Source organism: Mycetomoellerius zeteki, unplaced genomic scaffold (assembly GCF_001594055.1).
Source record: "Mycetomoellerius zeteki isolate Tzet28-1 unplaced genomic scaffold, Tzet1.0 scaffold94, whole genome shotgun sequence".
NCBI classification, from domain to species: domain Eukaryota; kingdom Metazoa; phylum Arthropoda; class Insecta; order Hymenoptera; family Formicidae; genus Mycetomoellerius; species Mycetomoellerius zeteki.
In genome coordinates, this window is record NW_017257979.1 from 744,708 (window position 1) to 771,836 (window position 27,129).

The 27,129-nt window shown below is 32.8% G+C and overlaps 1 protein-coding gene across 1 annotated transcript in view; it reads right to left on the minus strand.

Moving 5' to 3' along the window:
* The window catches only part of LOC108730585 (neurexin-3), a 132,837-nt gene that overhangs the window by 53,695 nt on the left and 52,013 nt on the right, over nucleotides 1–27,129 (minus strand). Inside the window, exons 6-8 of the mRNA XM_018460361.1 lie at nucleotides 26,415–26,567; nucleotides 12,514–12,585; nucleotides 686–793 (exon numbers count right to left, since the gene is read on the minus strand). Coding sequence (XP_018315863.1) covers nucleotides 686–793; nucleotides 12,514–12,585; nucleotides 26,415–26,567 — 333 coding nt within the window. The remainder of the gene's footprint in view (nucleotides 1–685; nucleotides 794–12,513; nucleotides 12,586–26,414; nucleotides 26,568–27,129) is intronic.

Sequence of the window (27,129 nt, forward strand, 5' to 3'; positions counted from 1 at the left end):
GTTAGATTTAATAAAAAAATATGTATAATACAAAAAATATATAATGTAATTATATAAAATATTTAAATTGTGTCTAATTCTAGAAATTAATTAATATTTATTAATTCATTTTTCTTTAATAAATATAATAATAAATAATTAGTTGATTTATGATAGTCAAACTTATTCTTTGCATCTAGTTTAATATTTGTTAATTTAACTTTAAAAAAATAATTACAAAATTTATGTATTCTAAATTTAATAATTTTATGTTAAAAAAAATATAGATATTTAATATTTTGAAAACGTATCAAAATAACAAATAATCATAAAATTTAGACGCGAAGGTCGCTGACCGCCAGAATTCATTGATCGTCGGAGTGTCCACAGGAAGGTGGAATTGTGCATCGATAATTAAATTACTGTCAGTCGAGTGTGCAACCGCGACTCAAATGAGTTTTGCGACAAAAGCGGCTTGTTATTTTGAAAAACGTTTTTAGTAGCCAATAATTGTTGAACGCGTAATCGCACTTTGACAGCCGCATTTGGTTTTATTGTCTTCGATATTATTCCACTTTTTTGCATAACGTATTACTTGTTATTGTAAATGTATTAAGAGAAAAATTTTATATTTTATTATTCTTATGATTTTCTCGTTACGATGATTATTTTAATGTAAAAGGAAAAGCTAAATAAGGATACATACCCTCGTTTGCGCTCCGCTGCGGCTGTACATGATCAATCCATTGGGCTCGTTCGTACGAATTTTGAAGGATATAGTCCCGGTCTTGGCGGCTTTCCAGGGTGGCAGAACCTGAAACAAATGAGACAGATGGTTTCTACTACGTCGCTTTGGAGCCTAAGGAGAAAAAGAAGCGGTGTGGAAGAGCGAAGAAGCCGCGTCGTCCTCGAGGAGAATGGACGAGCTAGCCTTGTCGTGCCCAGCATCCACAATCTCTACGTGCAATCTTACGAATCCGCCATTCATCATAAAGCTCTTGAAAGAATCAGATCACTCGTTTAGGCATGAGCGACGGCGGGTGAAATCATCGCAACCGGTATAATAGTGGCTTACAGTGACGATCGTGGACGTTTATTTATGTGCTTATTTAAAATGTCGCAAGTCGATATCTTAAATTCATGATTTTTTTTAAATAGCCCTCACCATGGATTCAATCGATGCAAATTATAAAATTTGGGTAACTATAATTAATATCTATTTAAAATTTTCTAATTTTTCTTAAAAATTTCGACTGCAGTTCTATTGCTACTTTAAAACTGGCAATGTGACGATAATCTTTCACTTAATTATATATAAATGAAATTGCAAATACATATATAACACAGCAGATTTTTATAAATAAATTATTCTAAGCGATTAGCCTCTAGAAACATAATTCATACACATGCACGCACACTTATATATTTTTACATACCTTCAGATTTCAATATGAAATAATATCCTTTTTATTTCTTTTTACATAAAATACAGACTTCTTTTGTTTTTTCCAATACCTATTGCGTTCAATTTTTCAAATAGAAATATTTGCCTGTTGCACTTTTACCCAATGCAATAGCAATTCTTTTATCAACCGCGTCTAGTGAGAATTTTTTTCCGAGAAACAAAATATTTCAAGCGGAAGTATCCTTTTTTTACACGCAATACTTGTTACAGCGACTGTTTAAAGAATCAACAATTCCCGAGCAACGTGCGTTTCCATCCGTAAACGAAATAAAGAATAAAAAATGTGTCTTTGGCAGTCCCAAGTATGAAACTCATTTCGCGCGCTAACAGTTTGCGAAATAATAGAACGTTGACAAACATGCGTGAAGAAAAATCCGAGAAAATCACAGAATTGCTGCCGTACAGTGAAGCGAGCGATATACACCCACACATACACATACCCACACACAGAATGTTCCAACGAAATCGCAGGAAACAAGAAAAAAAATATGTTGTATTCTGTACGAGCAGCATCGCGCAAAGACCGGAAATAGTCGGTCGAAATATAGGGTTGCGCGTTCGTGGATTGAGCGCAGAGTGTATGTGTATAGCCGTTTCCACATTCGTGAGAATGAACTCCGTATCCAAATTTAAATAAAAGCATCCCGTTGTTTTTATACTTTTTTTATCCTGCAATTATTTCTTATAGGTTTTACGAACCTCTCATTTGCTTAAAATTAAATTACCCTTACATTTTTATTTCTAATTGTATGATAATTTGTTAATGTTTTGAATATTTATAACTACCAGTACATAATATTACTGTCTCTGATATAACATTTATTGTTACGTTACGATGCATTTCGTTTTCTTACTATCTTATCTGGTAATCTCCAAAACATTTAAAAGGTTTAGAATTTCTTTTAGCGAATGTAAACTTAATTAAATTAGATAAAAATACTTTGTTTTTCTCTCTCTCTCTCTCTCTCTCTCTCTCTCTCTCTCTCTCTCTCTTTTACAGCGTAAGACTTTTATTTTGTTGTTTTTATAGCATTTTATTTAGTTTATTTATTTCATTACCGAGTTTAAATTTCGGTTTTGACCTCGTAGAGTAGTGTGTTTGAGCGTTTACGTTCTGTAAGTTTTATTCTTCCTTTATCGCTCATTACAAGAAGGAAGATAAAATACAGCGCGTAAAACGTTCAAATCAAACGTAATCAGAGAATAACATCTCGACAATAGAATGTCGAATAGAAAAACAAATGAGGTGTACAAATAATAAAATACACCGATCATAAATCTGCGTATCATTGTTTCTCGCATAAAATCCTGTGCATCTCCTTTATTCGATTTTGCGACAACAATCGATGCAGCTAGTAGAAAAGTCTACGACGTGCCACATTATCCGCTTTGACAGTCAAAAGTGATGCAGCCGTATTTAAAGTTGCGCGACGTTATACGGTCAGGTGCGCTCTCTGAATAATGCAGAGCACGCCTAACCGCTATGAATCAGCATCAGACGAAATGGATCCTCCCGTTGTAGCTCATACTTCTTCTCTATCTTTTCATCTCCGTAAAGATTTAACATAAGCAACCGCAAGATGCTGCCATAAGGATACGTCTGTTTTTCGCGTTTTTCGTGTCAAACATTTTTTTATTTATTTATAAAAAAGATAATTTTATATGTACAAATCAAAAGTTTGGAAGCACTTTTAAAAAATTGACGTTTTTGGGATTACTTATTCAAATATCCACAAAAATGTGTTTTTTTAAACAATAATTCTTTAAATCTAATAACCGTTATTTGATTACTATTTAAAAAATGAAGGATTACTATTAAAAAAATACATATTGTTATGAATATTTAAACAAGTAATCCCAAAAAAATGTGTCAATTTTTTATATAAAGAATTACTGTTAAAAAAGCACATTGTTATGAATATTTGAATAAGTAATTTAAAAAATGTCAATTTTTAAAAAGTGCTTCCAAACTTTTGACATGGAGTTATATCCTCCTATATCTTATTATTTTCGTGTAATTATGTGCGAATTTACTTTTACGAAACGCTGTTCAATTCAACAATTTCAAGCTGTTATTTAATTATACACAGATATAATTCATATCTGCATATATTCCATAAAAATAAAAATAAATTCGCATCTGAAAAAGAGGATGCAGATATAATTATTTATATAAACTTATACCAAGAAAAGATCAAAGTTTAAAAAACAACGACGACAAAATAACACAAGAAGCGAGTTCTCTTTTGCAATTAAAGCTAAAATAACAATCGAATAAAGAGGTATTGCCTCTATTGTGAGAAATCATAATTAAATGAAGCACCTCGCGAGATATTCGTAATCTGAAAGAGTCGTCGGAGAAATGGACTGCATTCCTGGTTTTCTTGTTATTTCTTTCCTTTCTTTTTTTTTTTAGCTTAAACGCCGTATAGTAATTAGGCCACTCGTACAGGCCATCTACAGAACAAAGAACGACCAACAATATTTTCCAACCGAAACAAAAATGGACAAAGGATTTCGTCCGTCGCCGTTAATCAACGTCTGATGAGATGGCTACAATTCAACTCGACTCCACCATGTCGCTCTTTAAATACTCTTGTTCTACGTGTATTTGAATTCAGAGATAAACGGCGTGTCCATTTCAAAGCACAAAGGGTGACCTGAAATGAGGGTGGCGTATTAACATTTTGTTAATAAAAAAAAAAGAAAAGAGAAAATAAAAGAAAAATCAGAAAAATAGTCAGCCTGTTTCTTGGACGACTCTTTCAGATTGTGAATATATCACAATTCTTTTTTCTCGCGATACATGTATGCATTAAAAAGAACAGTTCTGTGTTTTTAATTTGAGAAAGAAATGCACTTAGTAACGGATATGTTGTATGTCATATCCTAACTGTAAAAGCCACGATTTGAGAAAAGGGGAAGGGGAATGTGCGACATGGTAGGAAGAATAAATAATAAGTCTCGTTACCGAGAGTTTTCGGTCCGGCTTTCCATCCAGGGAAATTAGCCCCACTGTCATGAAACTCCAATTATACTTGTGCTCCAGTGTCTGCACGAAATTCGCGTATTCCCGAAACGCTCGAATTTCGTATCAGCGGAAAAGAATTTCAAATAGAATAAATAAGCATATTTTTTTAAGCAAAAAAACACACGATAACAGATAAATGACCAAAAGGCGACTCAAACGATATTAAAATGATCACCGCGATTTTCTCAACTCCGATCTAAAATCTGTTACTAAAATACTTGAGACATTACGTGCATCAGTATAGAGATTCCGAAGGGTCTGAAATACCAAAAGTCCGTGAGATTGATACTGCCCGCAGAAGCATCCACACGCAAACGGAAAAACTTTTTCCAATTTCACCTTTGGGAACGAACCCGTAACTCGCCACGAGACTGGAGACGGTTATCTTGAACCTAAAAACTTCTTCTATAGTACGAAGAAGAAAACGGGTTCTATGCATGATTTTCCTCTATATGTGCAGAAATTCTATGTGAGAACAATAAAACGTCCGTTTTAGTTTCAGACACTGGTGCGCGTCTTTGTAAAATTAATATTAGCCAATCTTAACATCCTATTTATTATTAAATATCAAAGATTGTACGTCGATCTGATGTCCTTTACATTATATATCTTTAAATTATTTTTTAATGTAAAATTATTTCCTTTCTTGGATCAGCAGTGAACCCCGTCAATGCATGTATAAACGCGGAGTCTCATTCACTTTAATACTCCTGCATCAATATTCGATGTGCCGCATAACAACTTCTGCAGTAATACCATTTGAATAACAATGAATATTTCGGGTGAAATACGTCGTCAACGTCTTGTGCAAATACCTAGGAATGAAGCAGGTTCGTAATTATTAATCGCAGTTGTTGGAGAAGTAGAAAATCACAAAATTTCACACGGCGGACAATTGGTGGTAAAAAGATCTATGATGGTAACGAAATATAACTGCGGTAAATCTCCTTTAAGTTTCATGGCAATCTTCTTAAATTTTTTCTCTTGAAGAATCGAAGGGATCGATCTCGGGTGACTCGTTCTCGGGTACCATATCTTCGGGACTCTTCTTTGGTTACTTCTTACGTTCTTCCGCCGCAGCGAATATCTCTCCGAACAACAATTCCGAAGAACGCGGCGGAGTGCGGTACTTTTCCGGTATATCTCTTTTGTTCATTCTAGGACTTTTTTTTATTCTCACTTTCAACAAGTTTCCGGAAGACACGCGTTACTGTCGAGAGCGGCTTTCAACGGTGATCCGCCTTAACAAACTGACTGCCGAGCTATGACTCGGTACGCGATTACTTTATGATCGATAGCATCGTTTTATTAACTACTAAATTTGAGCGTTACAATAATATTACGTGTAAAACATATAATTTGTGCAATTTGCATAATTGTATGAATTATCGATTGTCCGATTATTATCAGCCGATATATAAATTAACAATCAACAGCATCGGAAATGATACATATATCCATATATTCTGCACGAAAATGAGCACGGTGTGTAATTGTACAAGTTATATAAATTTTCATATTAGCATTTAAATATAATATCAGCAAGATATTATTGTATATAGCAAGGAATGTTTTGATCGTTTCTTCAGTTGGAATATAAGTAGCTTACAAATTGTGTCACTGTTACAGTCTTTGTGTTAATTTTTTTATATGTTCGTTACTTTTTAATACATTTATTTTGTGTTAAATTTAATACAAAGATTTGAGTGAACCATTTGAAACACGTGAAACGTATTAAATTTCATAAAAATTTTTCAACTGTAAATTGATCGTATAACGATAATCAATGTGTCAATAAGTTTGCTAGTATTTATAATACTAGATAATGCATCAATTATAAAGAAGTTGTGTCAGTATGTGAACACACATCACGGTCACGTCCTGTTCACGGATGCACAGACTCGATTATGGATCCCGTTACATTTCGAAATTCCTCGAGTATTACACGAAAACCGGATATCTCATTCGACCAAGACAGCCACGCCGAGAAATTCATCTTCAGTTAGTCCTCTGCACAAAGTGGCGCTTCGTCGAGGATATTTCATCCTGAAACTGGCTACATCGTCCATTCACCCTTCTGTCTACCTGCTACGCCTCGCCTTTTCCATGAAACTCTCAACCAAGCAGACGATCAATTAGAAAAGTTAAATTACTTTCTGAAATAAATTATTTACTAATCCGTGGGTGACGCCCTTTCTTGTGCCCCCTTTCATTTTACGGTTCACCAATTCTCTAGAATCCTCGCGTCTGTCAGCGAATGTCAATTATGATTAAGCGGATTTTATGGCAAGTGTTGTCGATTAGCTTTTACTGCAGACACTTTGACTGTTTTAAAGTATTTCAGAGAGAAATCTTTTCTTCATGCGATACGGAAGGGAAATCGTAAAAGTTTATATTAGAAAATTAGCGAAATTATTCAAAATGTAGTAAACTATACGATATTGTACAAAATGTAATAAACTATACGATATTGTACAAAGTTTCGGCTGAAATTCTGGAGTTATTTAATCACTTATGACAACGCTATCCTCGACTCTTGCTCGCAGCTTGTCAACAAAATTGAAAAAAAGTATTTGCAGGTTTGATAAAGGAGAAAAACACGTCCGGCGCAGTCCAACAAGGTAAATAGACAACCTGTTGTGCAAGGCAGGTAGGTCGTGTCCACGTGGGAATACCTGCCAACCATCTGATTGCGTTACATGACCCACGAGGATTTCCAGCGAATGGAAATGTGTCAGCGTGCAGGCAATATCGGGAGCTATCGGATAACATGTCGGAACGTCTCCTTCTTGGCGAACCGATTCTGACGGATTAAGGTCGCCTGGTATACATATACGCGTTGGTTGGCTGATTAGTTTCCCCAACTACGTCAACGTGGATCGTCCCGCCGCGGCGTACCCATCTAAACTAATCGTCGCGCTCGCCCGATTATATGTTATTTCGTCCTGGCCGTGTACATTACGAAATTAATTATGCCGGACTAGCTAAATGTAGCCTCTCTCAACGTATATTAATTACTTGTTATTTACTAAGGTTATGTCGCAACTTTTATTAGAAGAATCTCACAGAGCAATACAGGAGCATGATTAATACAGTATTTATTATTTTTTTAGATAATGCGGCATATTAAACCTTTTTTTAATTATAAATTAAAATTATAGAATCTCATTCGGACTGCTCGTGGACGGAATGATTCGAATAGTAATTAAAGGTAACTGATCAAAATGACATGCTTGGAATGCAAGCAATAAATGTTACACTTTGATATAATGTATTAATTTATAATGATACTCGGGATATACGCGATTGGCGGTTCAATTATCCTCTATTTTAAACGTCACACGTGACAGCCTTTGTACATATTAATTCACGTTCTGTGTTTGCCTGTCGAGCTTCGAGCAAAGCTATCCAGAATTCAGAAACCGCAAGCTGCTTCCTGCAAGCTACTTCTGAGTCTGATGCGCGAAACGTTATAGCCCGGCTTACAACCCCAGTAACTGTGTCGTGCTCCGTAACACGGTGGCTTTGTTAAAAGTCAAGTGTTTACGTTCAGGGCTCGTATCCCGCCTCAAAAGATCGATTAAATGATCTCTCACCTGCAAACTCCATCGACGATGAAGAGCAAGTCCACGTGAGCGATTAAGAATCCTGAAATACATCGTAAACAACTCGGGAAGAATCGGTGGTAGGAAAGAAATGGAACTTCCTCTAAAATTTAGAAGCAGGGGTTTCTTTTAATACTTTTCCGCATTCGAGTAATGATTAAGAGAAAAATAGAAATTGGATATACGATACTTTCAATTCATTTTAAGCGATCTATAAATCGTGGCAGAATTTAGGCCAAAATTAGATATAACTAGATATAACTTTGATATGTCATATGATGTAAAAAAAAGATAGATACGGACATAAATATAAAATGTGTGTTGAAAGATAATCTAAGTCAGCACATGCAGTTATATACATATAATTATATAATTAGACTTTACAATTAATATTATTATTTTATGTATGATTATTATAGTTATAATACAATATATAAGTAAGAGATTATGGAAAAAATTTTGAATTTAATTCTCAATTATAAATCACTTAAAATAAATTTAAGACAAGCATCGATATTTATTAAATATTGAAAAGACTGGGAGAATCAAATATTAGGAGGGAAATTTATCAACTGTATTGATTTTTAAATAAAATAAATAAAAATATTCTATTCAAGTGTTTAATTTTAAAAAGAAAATTCATTCAAAGCCCGAAGACTATAAAAGAAATGTGTATGTAATCTCTCGTAAGTTAAAGAGAAGAATCTCGTAAATTAAAGAATTTCGAAGAAAGAAAAGATAAAGGAGACGAATGCCCTGGGGGTTATTGTCGGAATGAGATGGAGTAAAGGAACTTTTGGCACGAAGTAATCGAAAAATATATATTCAAAGTTATTCCAAGTGTTTTCTTACCCAGAGCCCCACCGTGTTGCAGCTGCGCAAGAGTTACGATATTGGTGTCGTGGTTAGTGTGCGCGGTATACATATATGTCGAGGCTTAATAGACGAGAATTTAGGACGATCTTACTCGCGGAGGATGGGAGAAACAAAGTGGAACACGATTGTAATATATGTGTGTATCGTGTATGTTACGTGTCTGTATCGTGTGAAACGACTGTGAGACGGGCTGAGACTGATTCTGGAATTGATTATCGATTATGGTATATTTTGATCGATTTGAAACATCTCTCTCTCTCTCTCTCTCTCGCTCTCATTCTTCCTAATTTCTTCTCTCTCTTTCTCTCTCTTTGATAGACATTGTGTCAATAATATGTCGCGCTTTTCCCATTGTTGCCGAGTAATGCTGATACAGTGGCTATTAATATTGCAGACACAGTATGACATATTTGTGACATACAATTAGAAGCAGATTTGAAGTTTCTAATATTATTAAGACGGAGTAAGTTTCATAAAGCTTTTAATTTAAGCAATATTTTAATATCCGTTTATGTTTAATAATAATAATAAATAAATGTATAAGCCTTTCGTTCATATACTTTGTCAACGCATATAATTTTTATTACAGAGCATTTGTTATTTCGTGATTATATAAATATAAAATCATAATTATAAATATAACAATAGACAACAAATTATTTGAACGTTTATATTTAATATCCAAATGTACAATTTTCATTATAATCACATTATTCATTATCATCATACATTAACCTTAATATTTTATTCTGTTACAATGAAAATTGTGCATTGTATTATATAACATAACGAATAAATCTAGTGTACATGATTTTTTAATAAGTACTTATTTAAATTTCTATTCTGAGAGATTGCGTATGTTTTATTGTATATTGAAACTATAATTAATTTAATAATTATATGTAAATACCAGATTATATAATTTAATTATGAATCATCATATCATGCTACAAAATCTGTAATAATAATATATTATGCTTTAATTTTATATTAGCTTTCTATTCTAAACAAATATATTTGTAAAAATTACCCTATATATAAATATTTAAAAATAAGTACTTCACAAATTACATTTTTCACATATAAGAGTATATCATAAATTAAACTTTTTCAAGTTCATGAAAGAAATTTTAAAAGAAAAAGGATTTATAAAAACAAACTTTATTAATTAAAATTTTAAGCAATAATAAATGATATTAGACTAATATGTGAATAATACAACTAAATGAGAAAATGTTTTATTCAATCTGATCTGAGCGCTTAATAATATTTCAGTGTGAAAAATAATATACATTCAAATTTTAAGCTTTATGCGATATTATATTTATTATATTTTATACTTTTTTTTGAAAGATTCTATTTAATTCAATCTGCTTCTTAGTGTACATTTCTCATACAAATGTGTTAATATACTCTCACAAATATGTTTCAGCATGACCGGTAACAGTGGGAACCAATCAACGTCGATCTGCTCTTTCGTCCTGAAAATACAATTAGACGTAATTTTTGGCGTCAACATGCAGGCGGGTGCATTTCGTTCGTTCTCCTTTCCTCATGCAGCTTGGTGCTCGAGCTAATGGCAATTGTCAGACGCTCATTGATCACTCATTCCGTGAGGCAGAGAGGATGATTCGATGAAATGATCCGCAATTCATTACCAATCGATTTAAAATCAGAGTTTCAGTAATCACTTTAATCTGTTAAAAGTTAACCATATTCGCGCCAAGAAACAGTTTGATTTTATTAATCGTACTCACAGTCATTTCAAAGTAAATAGAAGTGGATTCGAGTTGTGGTAAAAAATCAATTTGTAAATTTGCGCAAAAGTTTTATATTTTTATTATAAAAAGATTGGTTATTCTGATTTCTTTCTTTAAAAAAGAAAGTAAAATTTTTTTTTTAAAAGAAAAAACAAGAAATTTCGGTCTAGCTCCGAATCAGATTGTATCATACACGTGCAAAGATATTAGATCGCGTTAATGATAGAGATGATGATGGTAAGAGGAGCGTAGATTATTGCGTGCATGTGCAATGACCAGTGGTGTACCTATAGAGCTAGCTTAAGTGTCATGTGCGTATATTATCCACGCGTGAGCTATGTACATATTGTGGCTGATCTCCTAACCATTCGCAAGAAAGCACTCATGGAAAGGATTATCTTGATACGACTATTGATAGGGCCAAGTCAAATATTTTATAGAATATTAATTTTAATTTAAGAATCAACGCTAATAATCTAAAATTATATATTCACATACGTGTGTAGTAACTAGTAATTTAATATCTTATTATTAGATGTAATATACGATAGTGATCTATTTCTCTGTCATAAAGATTTTTATAAACTTAACAAAAGATTTCATATCGTATCAATCATCCTTTTCACAAGTTGCGTGTCTTTTCAATAGGAATAAAGAGAAAAGAAAAGAGAATAGCAGATAGAAATAATAAAGTTGGATGTAGGATGAGAGTCGTAAATAGGATAGATGCATTCGAATATTGAAACATTTGATCGTTCAAATATTGTACGTGACTTTCTCATATGGAATTTTTTCTTTCTTATATGTATACGGAACTCACAACTCCGTATATTAAAAACTGTGTTATTACTATTACTATTTCCCGATTTATTCATATACCATATATTTCGAACAACGATCAATAACCATAAACGCAACAATTGCAATAATATATTGTAAAATCGTACACTAAAAAATAATGTTCAATCAAAAGTAAAATTTTTCTCTTATTTGAAAATAGTATTCGTTTATCCAAAAATTGTCACGAAATATTGTATAATATCCGCGCGAATATATCTGTTTTATTTAATTTCATTAAGGTGTCTAATTTGCTTATTAATTTTTTCTCTGTATTTATATAAAAATGATACTCAACATGATTAAAATAAACAATTCGTAAAATCTAGCACAAACAAGTGGTCGAAAATTCTATTAGACACAGTAAAATTGGTAGTTTTTCGATTTGTATAGTGTAAACGTTTATAACCACTCGTAAAGTATTTTTATAGTATTTCTAAACCGCGTATTTCATAGTATTTCTAAATATTCTATAAATTTTCTTTGTAGAGAAAACAAAGTCATTTTTTTACTATCGTAAGAGACAGTTAATTCAGAAAGTAACGTTTGATACTTTCGTTTTATCTACGAATCAACAACATGCCACAATAATAAGAAATTCTCATAATTTTACTATATTATAATATCATATGTCTATATGTGCATATATATTTATTTTTGAAGAAATACTTTAATATTTTTATCTTTCGCTATTCAGCATCTATTTTCAAAATCGAATGTAGAAATAAGAAGAGAAAAATAATAAAAAATGAAGAAGAAGAGGAAGATAAAGAAGAAGAAGAAGAAGAAGGTGCTCTGGTGACCACTTCTCTCTAAGAAGCTAAGTTCTCGCGTGAAAGTTAGCCAATTAGGTATATACAGGTGCGTGTCCGGGCCAAACGAGAGCTCGCGAGCTGAGCTCTCAGCTTCATCTCTTTCACTTGCTGATTTTTTTTTCAAGCTTTGGATACTGAGGCTTACCAGGTGGGACTCTGGGCTGGTGAAGGTGACCAAAGCGCCGTGGAGTCGCCTGTTTACTGTTGATCCGGCCTTCTTTAAAATGGCAGTCCAATAGCGTGCGTTGGCCCAAGTTCGACCACGTGTGGACGCACGAGGGTCAGCAACATCGAGAATCGATTTTAGAATGATCGGCGTCGCATGTTTGCGCGACGTTCATTGCATGGTGCATGGCTATCGTTGGTGCCAGTTGTATTTTAGAAAAAATGCTAATAATCGCTTCCGCAATTAATCCCAGTGCGTGTACATATAAGTCCGAAATAGAAAATATACATAATATATTTTCGACGCTCGAAATTAATCTGGATCTTCGATTGGTCTACGACGACTGCTAATATTATAATTTGTGTTTAAAACATTGCCTCAGTATTTATAAAATAATTGTTGCTGTAATATTTATACAAAGCCTAAGTGAAAGAAAAGTGATTACATACATTGATTGCAAAATGTAAATAGAAATTTGGTTTTTTTCTTTCTGACATAGCAATATTAGTTTCACGATATGAAAGAAAATTGCAAAGTCGAAGAACATATTTTGGCGTGAACGACGTTTTCAATATTTCGTTCTTTTCTACCAATTTGTCTCTTGCCGCGTTGCGAATGAATTTCTCGTACACTCGTTCGTTTTTCGACACGAGGAAGGAAGCCGGGACGTGTGACAGACAGCGACATTGACAATCGATCTCGGAAATTCATTTTCGTTTAGACTTATGAGAGATACTCGTAATTTCCTATCAATTCTGCTGCATATTCCCACGAGGGAATTGATTTTCAAGTTTATTTTGAATAATGCGAGATCTTATCTCGTTGACGCTCTATTAAACTCCCATAATTCCAATGAAAACAAATGAGAAAAGAAGGCAGCTGTTTAACAATATATATTCTCATCTTTTAACTTTTAACTTCTTACTTGACGTAGAACCGAATGCTAAATTCGAAATAAGTTGACTGTCAAGTTGCTACGAACAAATGAATTGCGGACGAGACAGTAAAGTTTCATTCACGGGAGGTATAAAAGTAAGTACGACTTTTAATAGTAGTTTAAGAACGTTTCTTGTTGAGCACATCCCTTGCGGATAAATCCTTGGAGGCACCTCATAGCATAACTTTCGTTTAGCAGGTTTCGTAGAAAGGATTAACGCAGTAACCCTTGCGAATATAATTACGCTCACTCTCCATCGAAAAGATATGCGTGTTATGAGATTTGAATGAAACTTTTATTATTACTTTCAGTTACTTTTGTAATACCAGTGAATGATATAGCGATATATTACACAGAAAGAACAGTTTTGCTGAAGTACGTAAAAATTTAACTAGTTGCAATGATGTGAAAATAATTTTGTTCGAACATTGTAATAAAATAAATATATAATTATTTTGATCATCACACACAATTATTTTCAGGTCTAGCTAAATTTTTAAATTGTCTCTATGTAGTTTAAAAAGATTTGACTTTAAAGCAACCGACGAAGATAATATAAAAAATATATTAAATAATATATTAAAGTTGAGATATTTTTGAAAAATGCGATTTAAAAAACAATTGTGTTTAAGTTTAAGTTGTAAGTATCATGAATAGAAACGTAATAAATATGATAAAAAATATATAACGAGATTCAGAACGTCATTTATCTTTTATTAATCTTCTCGTTGTTAAATTAATAGAAAGGAGAATGGTTTTAGGTTGTATGAAGAATACTCTGTCAAAAATTTTTACTACCATCGAAAGCACTGCTAGCACTTAGCCCCTTTCTAAGCAATCTTTTGTAGGACGAGCGCGCAACGAGCCGTCTCCGGAATGAAACGAGTATAAGGCGCATCGTTAAACACGTCGCGAGATATAATGCGTCACTTTAAGATGAGAATTATCTTTCGGGCGATATAACGAGAGTAAGTCGCTGAAAGTCCCCGTGGTAGGAGGTTCGTGTCGACACATCGTACCCGAGCATTAAGGTGCTTGTCATAAATATGAGGAGACACGCGTTCGTCTTGAATACCCGTAAAACTTCCGCAGCGAGCCGCAGAGTTGGCGCACAAAATGAGAACGTCGCGAAATTACACGGACGCAGGTAAATTTATCGCTAGAAAACGAATGACGACTCTTCATTCATAAATAACAATGAGTTTAACGGGTAGAGCAACGTGACATAAAAACGGCAGGAAAATATGTGAGAATGATAACGATCCAATCAATGTTATTAATGTAGATCAACATCAAGACTCATGATATTAAAAATGAAAACATACGATGCAATAACGGAAATATATATCATATAAGCATTCCGGAATCGGAAGTATCGGAACCAAGTACACAAAAAATACTTTCGCGGTATATCGCGGTGGAATAAAATACACCTGTGCCGGGATTTAATATCGCGGCCATCTCTCGTCGAGACGTTTTTGAGACGTCATGTAAGCCCGAGCTACTCGAGGCTTAGCGATTTCGTGACAGATTATGCCGGATTATTCGACGAGCACGCACATGAATAAGAAAATATACCTGAATCCGACGCGGACGACTTAACCCAGATACCAGCCAATTTTGCGCGAGGTCTTTAGAAAATTTCGCTGGGCATCTTTTCGTTTGCATCTTTGTAATTTTCTGCGTCTCTCCGTGAAAATCATAAAGTTACAAAATGCTTCAAGTAGCGCAAAGCGTGCTGATTTCTTGATAAATTAAGCATAAAATACTAAAACATAATTGCCAGCTTTTTCATTCCGTTGTGAAATTTCAAACTTGACTGAGGTTGAGAAATTAACATAGCGGAATGTCTAATTATTAATGAGAACGATCGTTATATACCGATAAATATTGTTTGTATACGTGAATTTGTATATACAAATTTCAACACTTGGTTTTTTCCAGACGATTAACATCACACTCTTCACAGATATATTTATTACCGTTTAATCAGTGAATTATAATCAACACATAATATGCAAGCAAAATCGTTATATGCATAAAAAGGCTATTGAACATTTAATGAAGAGCTTTAGCTCGATGATAATTCACCGCTATTCATTAATAATCGAAGACAATACGAGAGCTGTGTTTTCATAACATTATTTATTAAATAATATTAAATAATTTATTGCCCTACATCCCCAAAGTAGGACAACGCTGTAGCATATCGTTTACAATCAATATGAGATATTATAATATCCATAAAATATTATTTAACATAATGAAAGAATTTATATTTTCGACCCTTTTCTCTTTTTGACACTCGATATATCTAATTTATGTCAGATTTTTAATTCGAGCCTTTATTCTCAGACTATCTTAATATTTTTAGAAAATAAAAATTATTTGTTATTAAAATTGTTGAATATTTGTCATCATCTCATTAATGCAATATCTATGTTTCAAAATAAACTCTTCAATTAGTATATCGAATGCTATTAACGACAAATATAGTCAACAAATTAATATCCCATGTTTGAATGACGTTTCACGACGCATTCGACAGCGCCACGAAATTTAGTTACCGTAGAAATTAATTATTATGCTACCTGTAAACATTACATTCGCGCTTATTAATTCTTGAAACTCGGTCGCCCTCCAGAGAAGTTCACTCAGTTAATTAAAGCAGCACCGAAAACGGCTGGCGCGTTAATTAAAAGACGGAAGAAACGTCTTAGAAACGTTCTGATTGCTGGCACTATGAAGCGGAAGGGATGATACTTGGTTGCGAGTACTTGAAGGAAGATCAAGTCACTCCACAGCGCAAGAAACAAATGGAGCATTGATTTACAAACACTGTTAATACCAAAACTTAAGGAGAGAAAGTGATATATTAATATGAAACAACAAAATACATAATATTCTACGTATTTGAATGTATCTTGTATATGTGAGCCAAGACGTGTCCAGAAAGTAATTCGATAATATATTTTATTTGCATGAGAATTATTATTTTTGGAATTATATTATCGTAAAAAAGTTCCTTTTAATATAAATATTAAATTAAATTATTAAATAGCGCGTATTTCAACTTTTTAATTATCGTTTCTATTTAAGTATAATCGTTTCTATAAGTATCGTTTATATAAGTATATGTATAGATTTTCAATTTAATGAAAATGATCAGATGTCAATAACTTACGAGTTAAAAGTAAATAGAAATAAAAAAGGTTTTATTTAAAAAGAAATATAAAATTAAAGATAAATAACAAAGTTTTATCTTTAATTTAGTATCACAAGTGGACTTCGAGGATATATTTAATGTTGAAAATTAAAAAGTTCTGAAAAAGTGTAGAGTCCAATTAAACTTTCCCTAAGGAAAAATCTGTCAAAGAGTGCACTTCTAAAGCTTTGCGACCTATTTTAAGGTCGCTTTTGTAGTAAGATTTATTTGTCAAAGTTTTTCTTTCTACTCATTGTTAAATAAAAGATTTGAAGAAAATAGTTTTGAGTATTCTTCATAATAACTCAAGAAGGAAATGTGCTTTATTGGAGAATTTCCTGTTATGCAATGGACTGAAGGAAACAGAGCATTTCACGAGCATTATTGACTGATTTATCAAAATCGTCGATTTGTCGAACGGATGCGAACTCATAATATTTCATTGAAAATCGTTAAATCCGTCCGAGTCGCACGTAAAATTTACGAATGCGGCCTGGATTTACCCACCGACGGAATCGTGACTCGTAACTCTCGATCACGCGTGTCACGAGGTAACGATCGAGGTGAACCACCTACATTGTTACAATGCGAACACGTAATTACTTAAAAAGAACAGCCTGATCCGTGAAAGTATGGCATTATTTAGCCAGCTTGCAATCTTAGATCTTTTTAATAAATCCACCCATTTTATAAAGTCTTATATAAAATTTTATAATCTCATATCTCTAATAAAAACATAATATGTACTTCAATATACATATATTATTATTAAAATGATTATTATTAAAATATTATTATTAAAATATATTATTATTAAAATTCGAAAAGTTCATATTGTTTAGTCAAATTAGAAATTGAATATTGAAATAATTCTTATTATCTAAAATAGCCATATTAAACGTTTAACATATTTTTTTATTAAAAAGTAAATTTTTAATCCCTTTTGGAAAAATATATAAATAATTTTATTTATAACAACTAATGAAAAATAGAAGAATTTTCTAATGCATAAACATCAATTTAATAAGCATACTGACAATGTATGTACATTGCGACTTTAGAATAATTCGGTAAATCTTTGATGGTATGCACGCGGCTTAATTGCAATATCGTGGTTTCGAAAGTTCCAAAGCCTCAATATGTAGCAAAGATAAAATCGGCTTATCGCGCCATGCATTGTGGGAAACTTGCGAATAAGAGAAAAGCAAATGCGCGTGAAAGCGTAGAGAGAAGAAAGAGAGGAGGAGAGTAAAAGGAAGAGAGAAATCAGGGTTGCAGGCGAGACGAGCGGTATATCCGTACTATTCTTTTCCGACACTTTTCCCAGATATAACCCCGTCGCGAGCTTTCTCGTCCATTTATCCTCGCGCTGCACTCCGCACCCAGTCCCCGACAATGTTTTATTTAGCAGGAACGTATATTTTCCGGCCGGCTGAGATTCGTCGTCTATCCGGGCGAAAATGTTTGGAAAGGACGAGCGAAAGCGGCATGGGAACAGAAAGAGAGAGAGAGAGAGAGAGAGAGAGTGAGATCGACGCAAAAAGGGACAAAGGAAAAAAGACTACAGGAGGGAATGAGACCAAAGAGCTAATCTCGTTGAATAACGACGACGATTGTAAACGTACTCGAGACGTTACACGGCTGATTCTCTATATTTCCCCGATAGAAATGATATCGTAAATCGTCAAGCGTGAAACTAAGCCACAGAACGATCATAAATGCTTGTTCAATTTCTTCTGCGGCGCGGCGGTGGCGAACGCTATGAGATCTTTGAAGGCCGTGCGGGTCGATCTCGACGGAATTAACGTTTCATTCGAGTGAAAATCGAGAAAACGCGAAAGGAAAAAATTCAGTCGACGTGAAATACATTTCAAGATCATCTTAATCAAATATAAATCTTAACATAATTCAGACATTCTTATCCAAAATACTTGATGAAAATATCTATCACTCGATTTAATTAACGAAAGATGTTTGGAAGAAAGGAAATAAGAATTGAACTACACAAATTTTCAATAAAAAAGATCAGCAGTTTTTTAGTGTGTAAGTGAAGTGTAAAATCTACATTCTGCTTCGAATCAATGACAAACAATGGGAAAATGCGTCGCAGTCGTCAAATCCGGAGAGTCACTCGAGACTCTTAAGCTTTTCGCCCCGTCGTTTATAGGCAGAGGAGCAAAATAGGAGGTTGAATCGTTCTCGAGTTAACCGCGGGATGGAAAGCTGGAGGGATTGTGCCGAGGAACAAGCGTGAATTCGAGAAAGGGGATTCGCGGTAATTCGCGCGTCTTTGCCTAATTGGATTACTGGAGATTCCAGTTTTGCTTATAAAGGCATACCGTGCATTCCCGGTCGACTGAGCGTATTTCCGGTGTTCTTGTTATGAGGCACTCGATTTTTGCCACGTTGTTCTCATCGTTTTGTGGCGCGTGGAAATAATTATTATTAAATTGTATTTCGCGGCGAAGCAGACGAAAACCAGAATTGTGACACAGCAAGATGTAAGATTGAATTTATTCGACTATTTGACACGACCGGCATTTCCATAAATCTTTTCGGCCAACACAAAGCAATTTCATCGATCGACGTTGCGCAGTTAGCCTGGATTCTTTGTTGTTTGCAAGACTATAACTAATTCTATTACAACGTCGAGTTGCTTCAAATATTGTATGCCTGCACAAATGATAAGAAAACGCTTACAAAATATTTTATTCCTCTCTTTGTTATTTTTGGATTAATAGATACTATTTGTCGAGCAATTTTTATTGTAACAGTTGTAACAATAATATAACATAATAATACTAATATAAAGAATATTGTATATTTGGATATTTTTTATATAAAAAAATCAATCATTTGTATGTTATAATTAAAAAAAACAATAATTAGAGATCAAAATAAGTAACTTATTGTGAGTAGAATTATACTTTACTGTTGTTTCTCTATACTACACATTTGTAAATTGAATATAACATATAAATGTAGTAAATAATCTAAGAAATTTTTGAAGAATGATTCTGTTGCTAGCATTTTGCATTCTATGCATTTTGCATTTAACATGTACCGCAGACAGCTATATGTAACATTGCGGAAGTCGCCAGCGAAAACGACTGCAAGCTGGCTAATAATATGTTGCCTAGCTCGGCGGTAATTTCGCGAGTTTTCTACTTTAACTAGAATTAACTTTACGCTAATGGCGCTTGCTCTGTTGCTGCAGTAAATAAGTGAATCGGGACATCCAGCTTTCGACTTTCTCGACAACGAATTTTCATGATCTATGTAAACGGGCAAGTAAACCTTGTGATACGTAAAACTATACGTTTTTTTTTTTAACAAGCTTCTCAATCAAAGAATATTTATCTAATAGGTATATGTTCCATGTAATAATAATACTAATAATTTTTAGACAAAATTAATAGCTCACTTAATATTGTTTAAAATTAATAAATATGTTTTAAATTAATATATTTTTTTATTAAAGTTAACATAATTAAACGATTTTTTTATTTTGAAGGTCAAAATTCGAAGAATAAAATTATATAACTTAAAATTATATAAAATTGTGAAAAACATTTATTGTAAATAATTCTTCTTCAACTATGTTGTAAAAAATTGTTTATTACAAATGTTCTTCACAACCTTATATAATTTTGGACCATTAACTTTGGTAAGTTTGTATAACAAAAATTATATATATGTATATAAAGCCACATAATTGAACATTAATTATTCTACACAAACTGTATGTTTTGTTTTATCGGTTAATTATAAATCAAGACGGTGCATGAAATTAACGACACTAATTCTGCAGAAACTGGAAGGGAATGGACGGGTGAAAAAGTGCAGCCTCGTAGTTAGCTGATGCATGTAGCCACGTGTGCAACGGGATAGCTATATGACTATGGTACATTAGATGGCCGAACACGGGAAGTTCCGTAGAATAAATCAGGGGCGCGTTGCCGTGTAGACGAGGAAAATCGGCGTGTAACAACGGCGATGCATCCAACGCGCTCGTACTGTAAATGTGTTCGGTGCACGTAATGCAGCAGAGCGAACAAGAACCCACTGCGCGGCCATACGTACGCCGCAAAATGTAAAAAAGTCTATGCCAGATTTTGCAAAACCCTTTTCGCTCTTGCATTGTAATCCGTAGTTGTCACGATATTACAGTACTGATTTTATTTTAACTTTAAATGGCGTGTCAAACGCAAGTTATAAATGTATTATTATAAAAGAGAATGGTGTACTGTAAGTTTATATACATACACTTATACTGTTCTTGATATTCAGTGATATTAAAAAATCTATTAAAAATATATAGAAGAATTAAAATATGTATATAGAAAAAATTAACAAACTTATCGAGTCTTTGATATGTTATTATCTGAAAGTGAAGCATAAATTACTTCATTTCTGTAGCAATTTTGAATTCATTGATAATTTCAACGATTTAATCAGAAATTTGTAAACTGTATATTGCTATAAAATACTAATTCGTCATTAAATTTTTTACAAAGATAAAATAAAGTTAACGTAAAATAAAGTTAAAATAAAATTAAAAATAAAGTTAATGGATTATTGATGTAAACAACTGTCATATTTAAATATAACAAGTTATTTTTAAATCGTTTTTACTATAATTTTATTATACTTTGAAAAGAATTACAGAAAATCGATAAAGTGTCATTTTTAATTGCTAATTGCATGTACAATTTGCTTTTAACAAACGGAAATGACAGTATTAATATGATAATGCAATAATGCGAATATCGTGCAATGGGAGTAATTTCGAGGATAACGAATTTCAGTTAAAATAACCGAGCTATAAATGACGATGGACCCTTTTACGGTAAAATTAATATGCAAATAATTTCAAATCTATAATTTCAACTGTTCCGATATTGGTGAGCATTATTAGTTTTTCTTTATTTTTCCCCTATATAGTTACGAAGGGATAATATCCGGATAATGCGCTATTATATCGATTTCTTATATATGTACATATACATATGTGTGTGTTGTATATAGGTACGTATATATATCAAATTATGTTGTAACAATATAATGTAATAATTCATAAAAACAAAGCAGAGAATAAAATATAGATTGTTTTGTTTGTGTGTTTGTGTGTGTTGTGTGTTGTTGTTGTGTGTGTTGTGCTTTTAAATATTATTAAAAAATCTACTCTCTTTATAGATTTTATTTATTTAATTAATTAATTAATTTTGTTTACTTATTTATTTTGTTACATGGAAAATCTTGAGCAGCTTGCATATTAATTTATTCTTTAAGACTTAATAAGTATTAAATAAGAGAAATATTTATTGCTTTTATTCATGCATATTTTCTTTTTAACAAATTCAAAATAAATCTAAAGACGCTACAAAACCGAAACATAAAAATAGTACGAATTATTGGACAATATCGCGCGATTATAAATAAATACTTGAACTACAACAGTTATTACGAAAAGTGCCTAGTTAATAGATTTGTAAAACATTTTTTGAAAATAAAGTTAGAGATACAGATGGAAGATTCACATAACACATACGAAGAGATCTCAATATATATTCAACGAATCAGGGAATAATTTTAGAGGACACTCAAGCAAAGCTGCAGGAGTTTTCGATAATTAAAACGCAACCACTGTAACGTCCACATTGACGTTTGCTCGAACTACTGCACCATCCAGTAAACGAGTCAGCTTCGATCCGGGAATTTCTCGCAAATGTCTCATCTACTAATTACTACCTTAAAATAGTCTACCATGTGGTTGACTCGCTGTGATGTTTCAACACTAATTTTCAGACGTTGCGAACAGACGTTTCGACACAAACATAGTAAGTAAAATTTCATTCAGCAATCTTTAAAATTCTATGAATTCTAAAATTAAAAGAACGTGATTGGTAAAAGATACGCAGGATTAAAGATTTGTATATTGAACTAAGGACATGTCAAATTGTAAATTTATGAAATGAGATATCAATCAAGTAATCTATTGATTTTTAAACCTAAAACATTTTAAGCCTAAAAAATAAATATTTTAGATAAATGACTTCAAAAAATAAAATAATATAGATATTAAATTCATTTTCTAAATTAAATCTCAATTAAATATTTTCTAATCCGTGCTCTTCCAGTTTAGAACTTTTTAAATATGTATATTTATACGTATATACGATGATGTTTAAATGTTAAACATTAACATGCGAGATTTTCAATAACTTAATTTAATCAAAACAGAGAAAACAAGTAAAATTTACAAACAATTTGTTCTCGAAAATATTCGATCTTATTGTTGATACGCTTTCAGAATAATGCAGCATTTGAATCTCAGTGTAGAGCATTGCAAATACAATATCCATCGTGAATATTACCAGTATATATAACGAAAATCCATCCTCGCCTGTCCTCGATTCAAGAGTAACTCGAGATGTAACATCGATATCTGAACGCGGTAGGCATCGGAGCCTCTGATCTAATTGTGAATGTGCCAACAATACCAGTATTCGTATTTATACGTTCTCTTACTGTTGCTATAACGGGCGAAAGTCCTGCAAATGCAACATTACGATTATAGGACGGACAGAGGATAATTGTGCTTGTACGCCGATATCGATATTAATTATAATTGAACCACGAACGCAAATGTTGTTCGTATTGAATAACCATCTGCACATCGTAAATTTAATGCGTATTATCTCCTGATAGAAAATAATATTGATCATCATTGTATTGACGAAGATCTTTGCGTTAAAGTTACAATGCGTAATCACTATGATAGTCCAAAATTTGTAATGTTTATAGTAAATTCAACTCGATATATCTTATTCGTAAGTACTAGCGAAGTATATTTTAAAAAATATAATAGTTCTATTATTTGAATAACTTTTCTCATTTATTGTTAATTGCTAAATTAGTTTCACGTTAATATGTTTTTTGACCTAATTAATTAAATATTATCCGATGTTGTTGACTGCTTTAAGTTGCAGTCCAATTACGTATCATTATTGAATATTAAATGATTTAATTAGGCTCTCATGCTCGAAAGCAGTGATTTATTAACTTTAAGTAACGGTAAGGTATATATTAAAAGAGCTCGTGGATATTGTACATAATACGTACATAATATATTTAAGTAGCCGGTGAGGGTAATATTCTAGTTAAATTAAAAATCTCGATGACCCAAAGCAGTTGCAGAGAATCACGTGCGCTGGCTTCATTATCGTGTGCATATTATGCATGATAAAAAGCTGCACGATAGAATAACAGCTTGAAGCTTATACAGAGTGTTTAAAAATTACTCAATTTAATTACAGATTCAGTGACCTATTTGGAATCTATTTTTCCTAAGGAAAAGCGATGAGTCACCTGTAGAGTTTCCGAGTGATTAACTACCGAAAATAAATGACTTTTAAAGAATTCTATTTAAAACAAAACAAGGATGTTATTTTATTTTAAAAAACCCGATCAAGATTTTTCCTAGACCAACTACAGTTATATGAATTGTCAATATTGCGAACAACATTCTGTATTGCGTTATAGTTAATACGTGAAACAATGGACGTCGAGATTGTGAGATGATCCGTACCATCTGAACTTACAAAGAGAAAGGGGCGTATCCTGGAGTGGATGCACTAATGCACCAGACTGCATAAATCGCGACGATGGAGAGCGAGAAATGCAAGAACGGTCATGCTCATAAACAAGTTCCTGCACGAGGGCGGCGAAATGCGCTTTTAGAGGGCACGTACATTCACCCTCGTCCTCGCGCCCTTTGACACCGTGATGGCCGGTGTAACAAGGATTTGCAATGGTAACGACGGTGTCTCGTGGCCTGTAAAAGCGCATAAGAGGACGCGCTATGCGCAAAGCATTTGCGTTAGTGCTCTACATTGAGGACACGTCCGAGTGTCTTCAGATATGACAAACGAAAAAGAGATTTTTGTAACAAAAAAAATCAGCATGTTCTGATAACATTCAAAGAATTTATCTTCAAGTCACATTATATTAAAAATTTGAGTGTGAATTTAATATTACGGCCGGTATTCATATAGTCGATTCTTTATATATTTAAGATCGTTTTGAGTATAATCTTAAGATGTCATGAGTCAATCACGAAGCCGTAAATACAGAGTATTCTGGAAATTTCAATTTAACTGGAAAAGGGATAATTCAATATGAAAATAAATCGATAACGTGAATAAAATTTTTCTATATTTCAACAAATCTCGTTGTACACTATTCTGTGTTTTCTGTTCATGTTTGTGTTTATTGTATTGAATAATCGAGAATTCGCGGTAAAACAGGATATTCACACACGATGAGTTTTATTACTTTATAAATTATTGAAAATATTATTGACATATCCAAAAACAAAGCCTCATATGAAAAAAATTTTATTCTACGTTTTCAATTTACTTTTTCATGTAGAATCATCCTCTTCCCAGTTACTATGAAGAATACCCTGTATACAATACCGTTGATATAAACACCAATAAGATGTGGATTTAACAACATATATTGGTGTTAAATTGTTTAAACGACGCTGAGAATTATGTAAAAATCGTATGGTGTTAAATCCACATTCATATTTTTTAAAGTACATCTTAAATATATTTAGAAAGAATTGCAAGTTTTATAGCCTGTGGTCCATCTATAAATATTGACGAGGGATGTGCTCGAAAGTTATTGCGTTATTATAATACGTTTGTATCGCTGTATGGCAATAACGTAGGAGTAGAAAAGAACGAAATATATCGAAGTTTAGGTATGCCAAATACAAAACCTACATGGCATACTTTTACATTGCTTCTTACGTTTATATTCCTCAATAATATACAAACGTGTACTTTTTTAGGTAATTGTATGCATTGTATTATGTATCTGCTCCCGGTTAATATTTCTTCTGCTGTGTTTTTTCTTTCGGGAAACTTACGTGGCAAACCGCGCATCGATAATCGACTACATGCGCCACGTGCAAGAGTCAAATGCGTTTTCCCCCCTCCCATAAAAAAGTCAAGAGAATCTCTAGTAATTTAGAACGAGGACATTCACGAAGTTTCCTTGACCTCGCTGCTGTCGCCTCTCGAAGATATTCGCGAAAATTCGAAAGCGAGCTACGCCGTTACTATTTGCAGCTTGCTTGACTCGCGCAAAAAACTTCCTCGAGTGCATTCCCGATTTAATCGGATATTTCCATCGTCACGATTCTACTCGATAATGGAATCAGATCGTATTTCTCCTTTGCATTATTTAAGAGACACGTGCATTAAAGTGCCGCGGAGGAGTTCATTCTTGAGTAAAAACAATTATTTCAGAACGGTGCGATATCTTCGATTCACAAATATGTAGAAACTCTGTTACATATTTGATTCTTTATTCAGAATACTATAATCTCTTAATTTTAACATAGATCATTTATAAAATATGTAGCTCATATTCATCTTAAAAGGAGAAGCATTAAAAACTCTATTTAAAGGAAATTTTGGAATTATATTAGAAACTCATAACAATGTCTTTAAAAGATTCCTAACATTTTAAGAATAGAAAATCATTTCTCATGTGTCTATAGATTTACTGACTATTTAAAAGAAAAAAAGGGGGGACAAAATTTTTTTAGGAGACAATCTTGCTTCTTCTTTTTATAAATAATTAACGTTGCAACAGGAATGTGCATATATAAATATTTTTTGAAGACATATATTATATTACAAAATTATTAGCACATATACTCACGAGATGCGAGTCCCTAGTGGTAAACGTAATTGGATCTGCTGTTCTAGGTTCACGACAGAAAAAATCCATTTTTCCCCAAGCCGCAACACCCGCCGCTCCGCTTTTGGCCGCTTCAATCAGCTCCATTCTGATTCTTTCTGCAGCAAACTCCACCTGCGAACATACGGTCATGACAATTAGTGTACGTTATATGGTAAAATAGAGAAAAAAAGTTGAAACTTTGGTTATTATTTTTTTTTAATTGTCCTGAATTTTAAACTAATTGAATTTATATTTCCAATTTAATTTGAATTTATAAATTCATATATACACTCCAGGCCAAAAGTTTTGAAACACCTTTTAAAATATTCATAACAATGTGTTTTTAATAATTCTTCAAATAAGCATTATTGGATTTATAAAGTTATTGTTAAAAAATACATTATTTTGGATATTTGAATATATAATCCTAAAAATGTCCATTTTTAAAGGTATTTCTAAACTTTTGGCCTGGAATGTATATTCTTCACGTTCCTACGTTCCTACATTTCTCATTTAAATTCTTGTTAATTATTGAGCTGTGCACAGCATTCTAAAATTTCACTCGTAATTAGATGCTGTATTCTAAATTTTAGTATGTAAAACGGAAATAGTCGTCAAGTCTCGATCTTCTGGAAATATCTCCTTATTTGAGCTGACAATATAAACAGCTGGAATTCTTGTAGAACGTAACTGT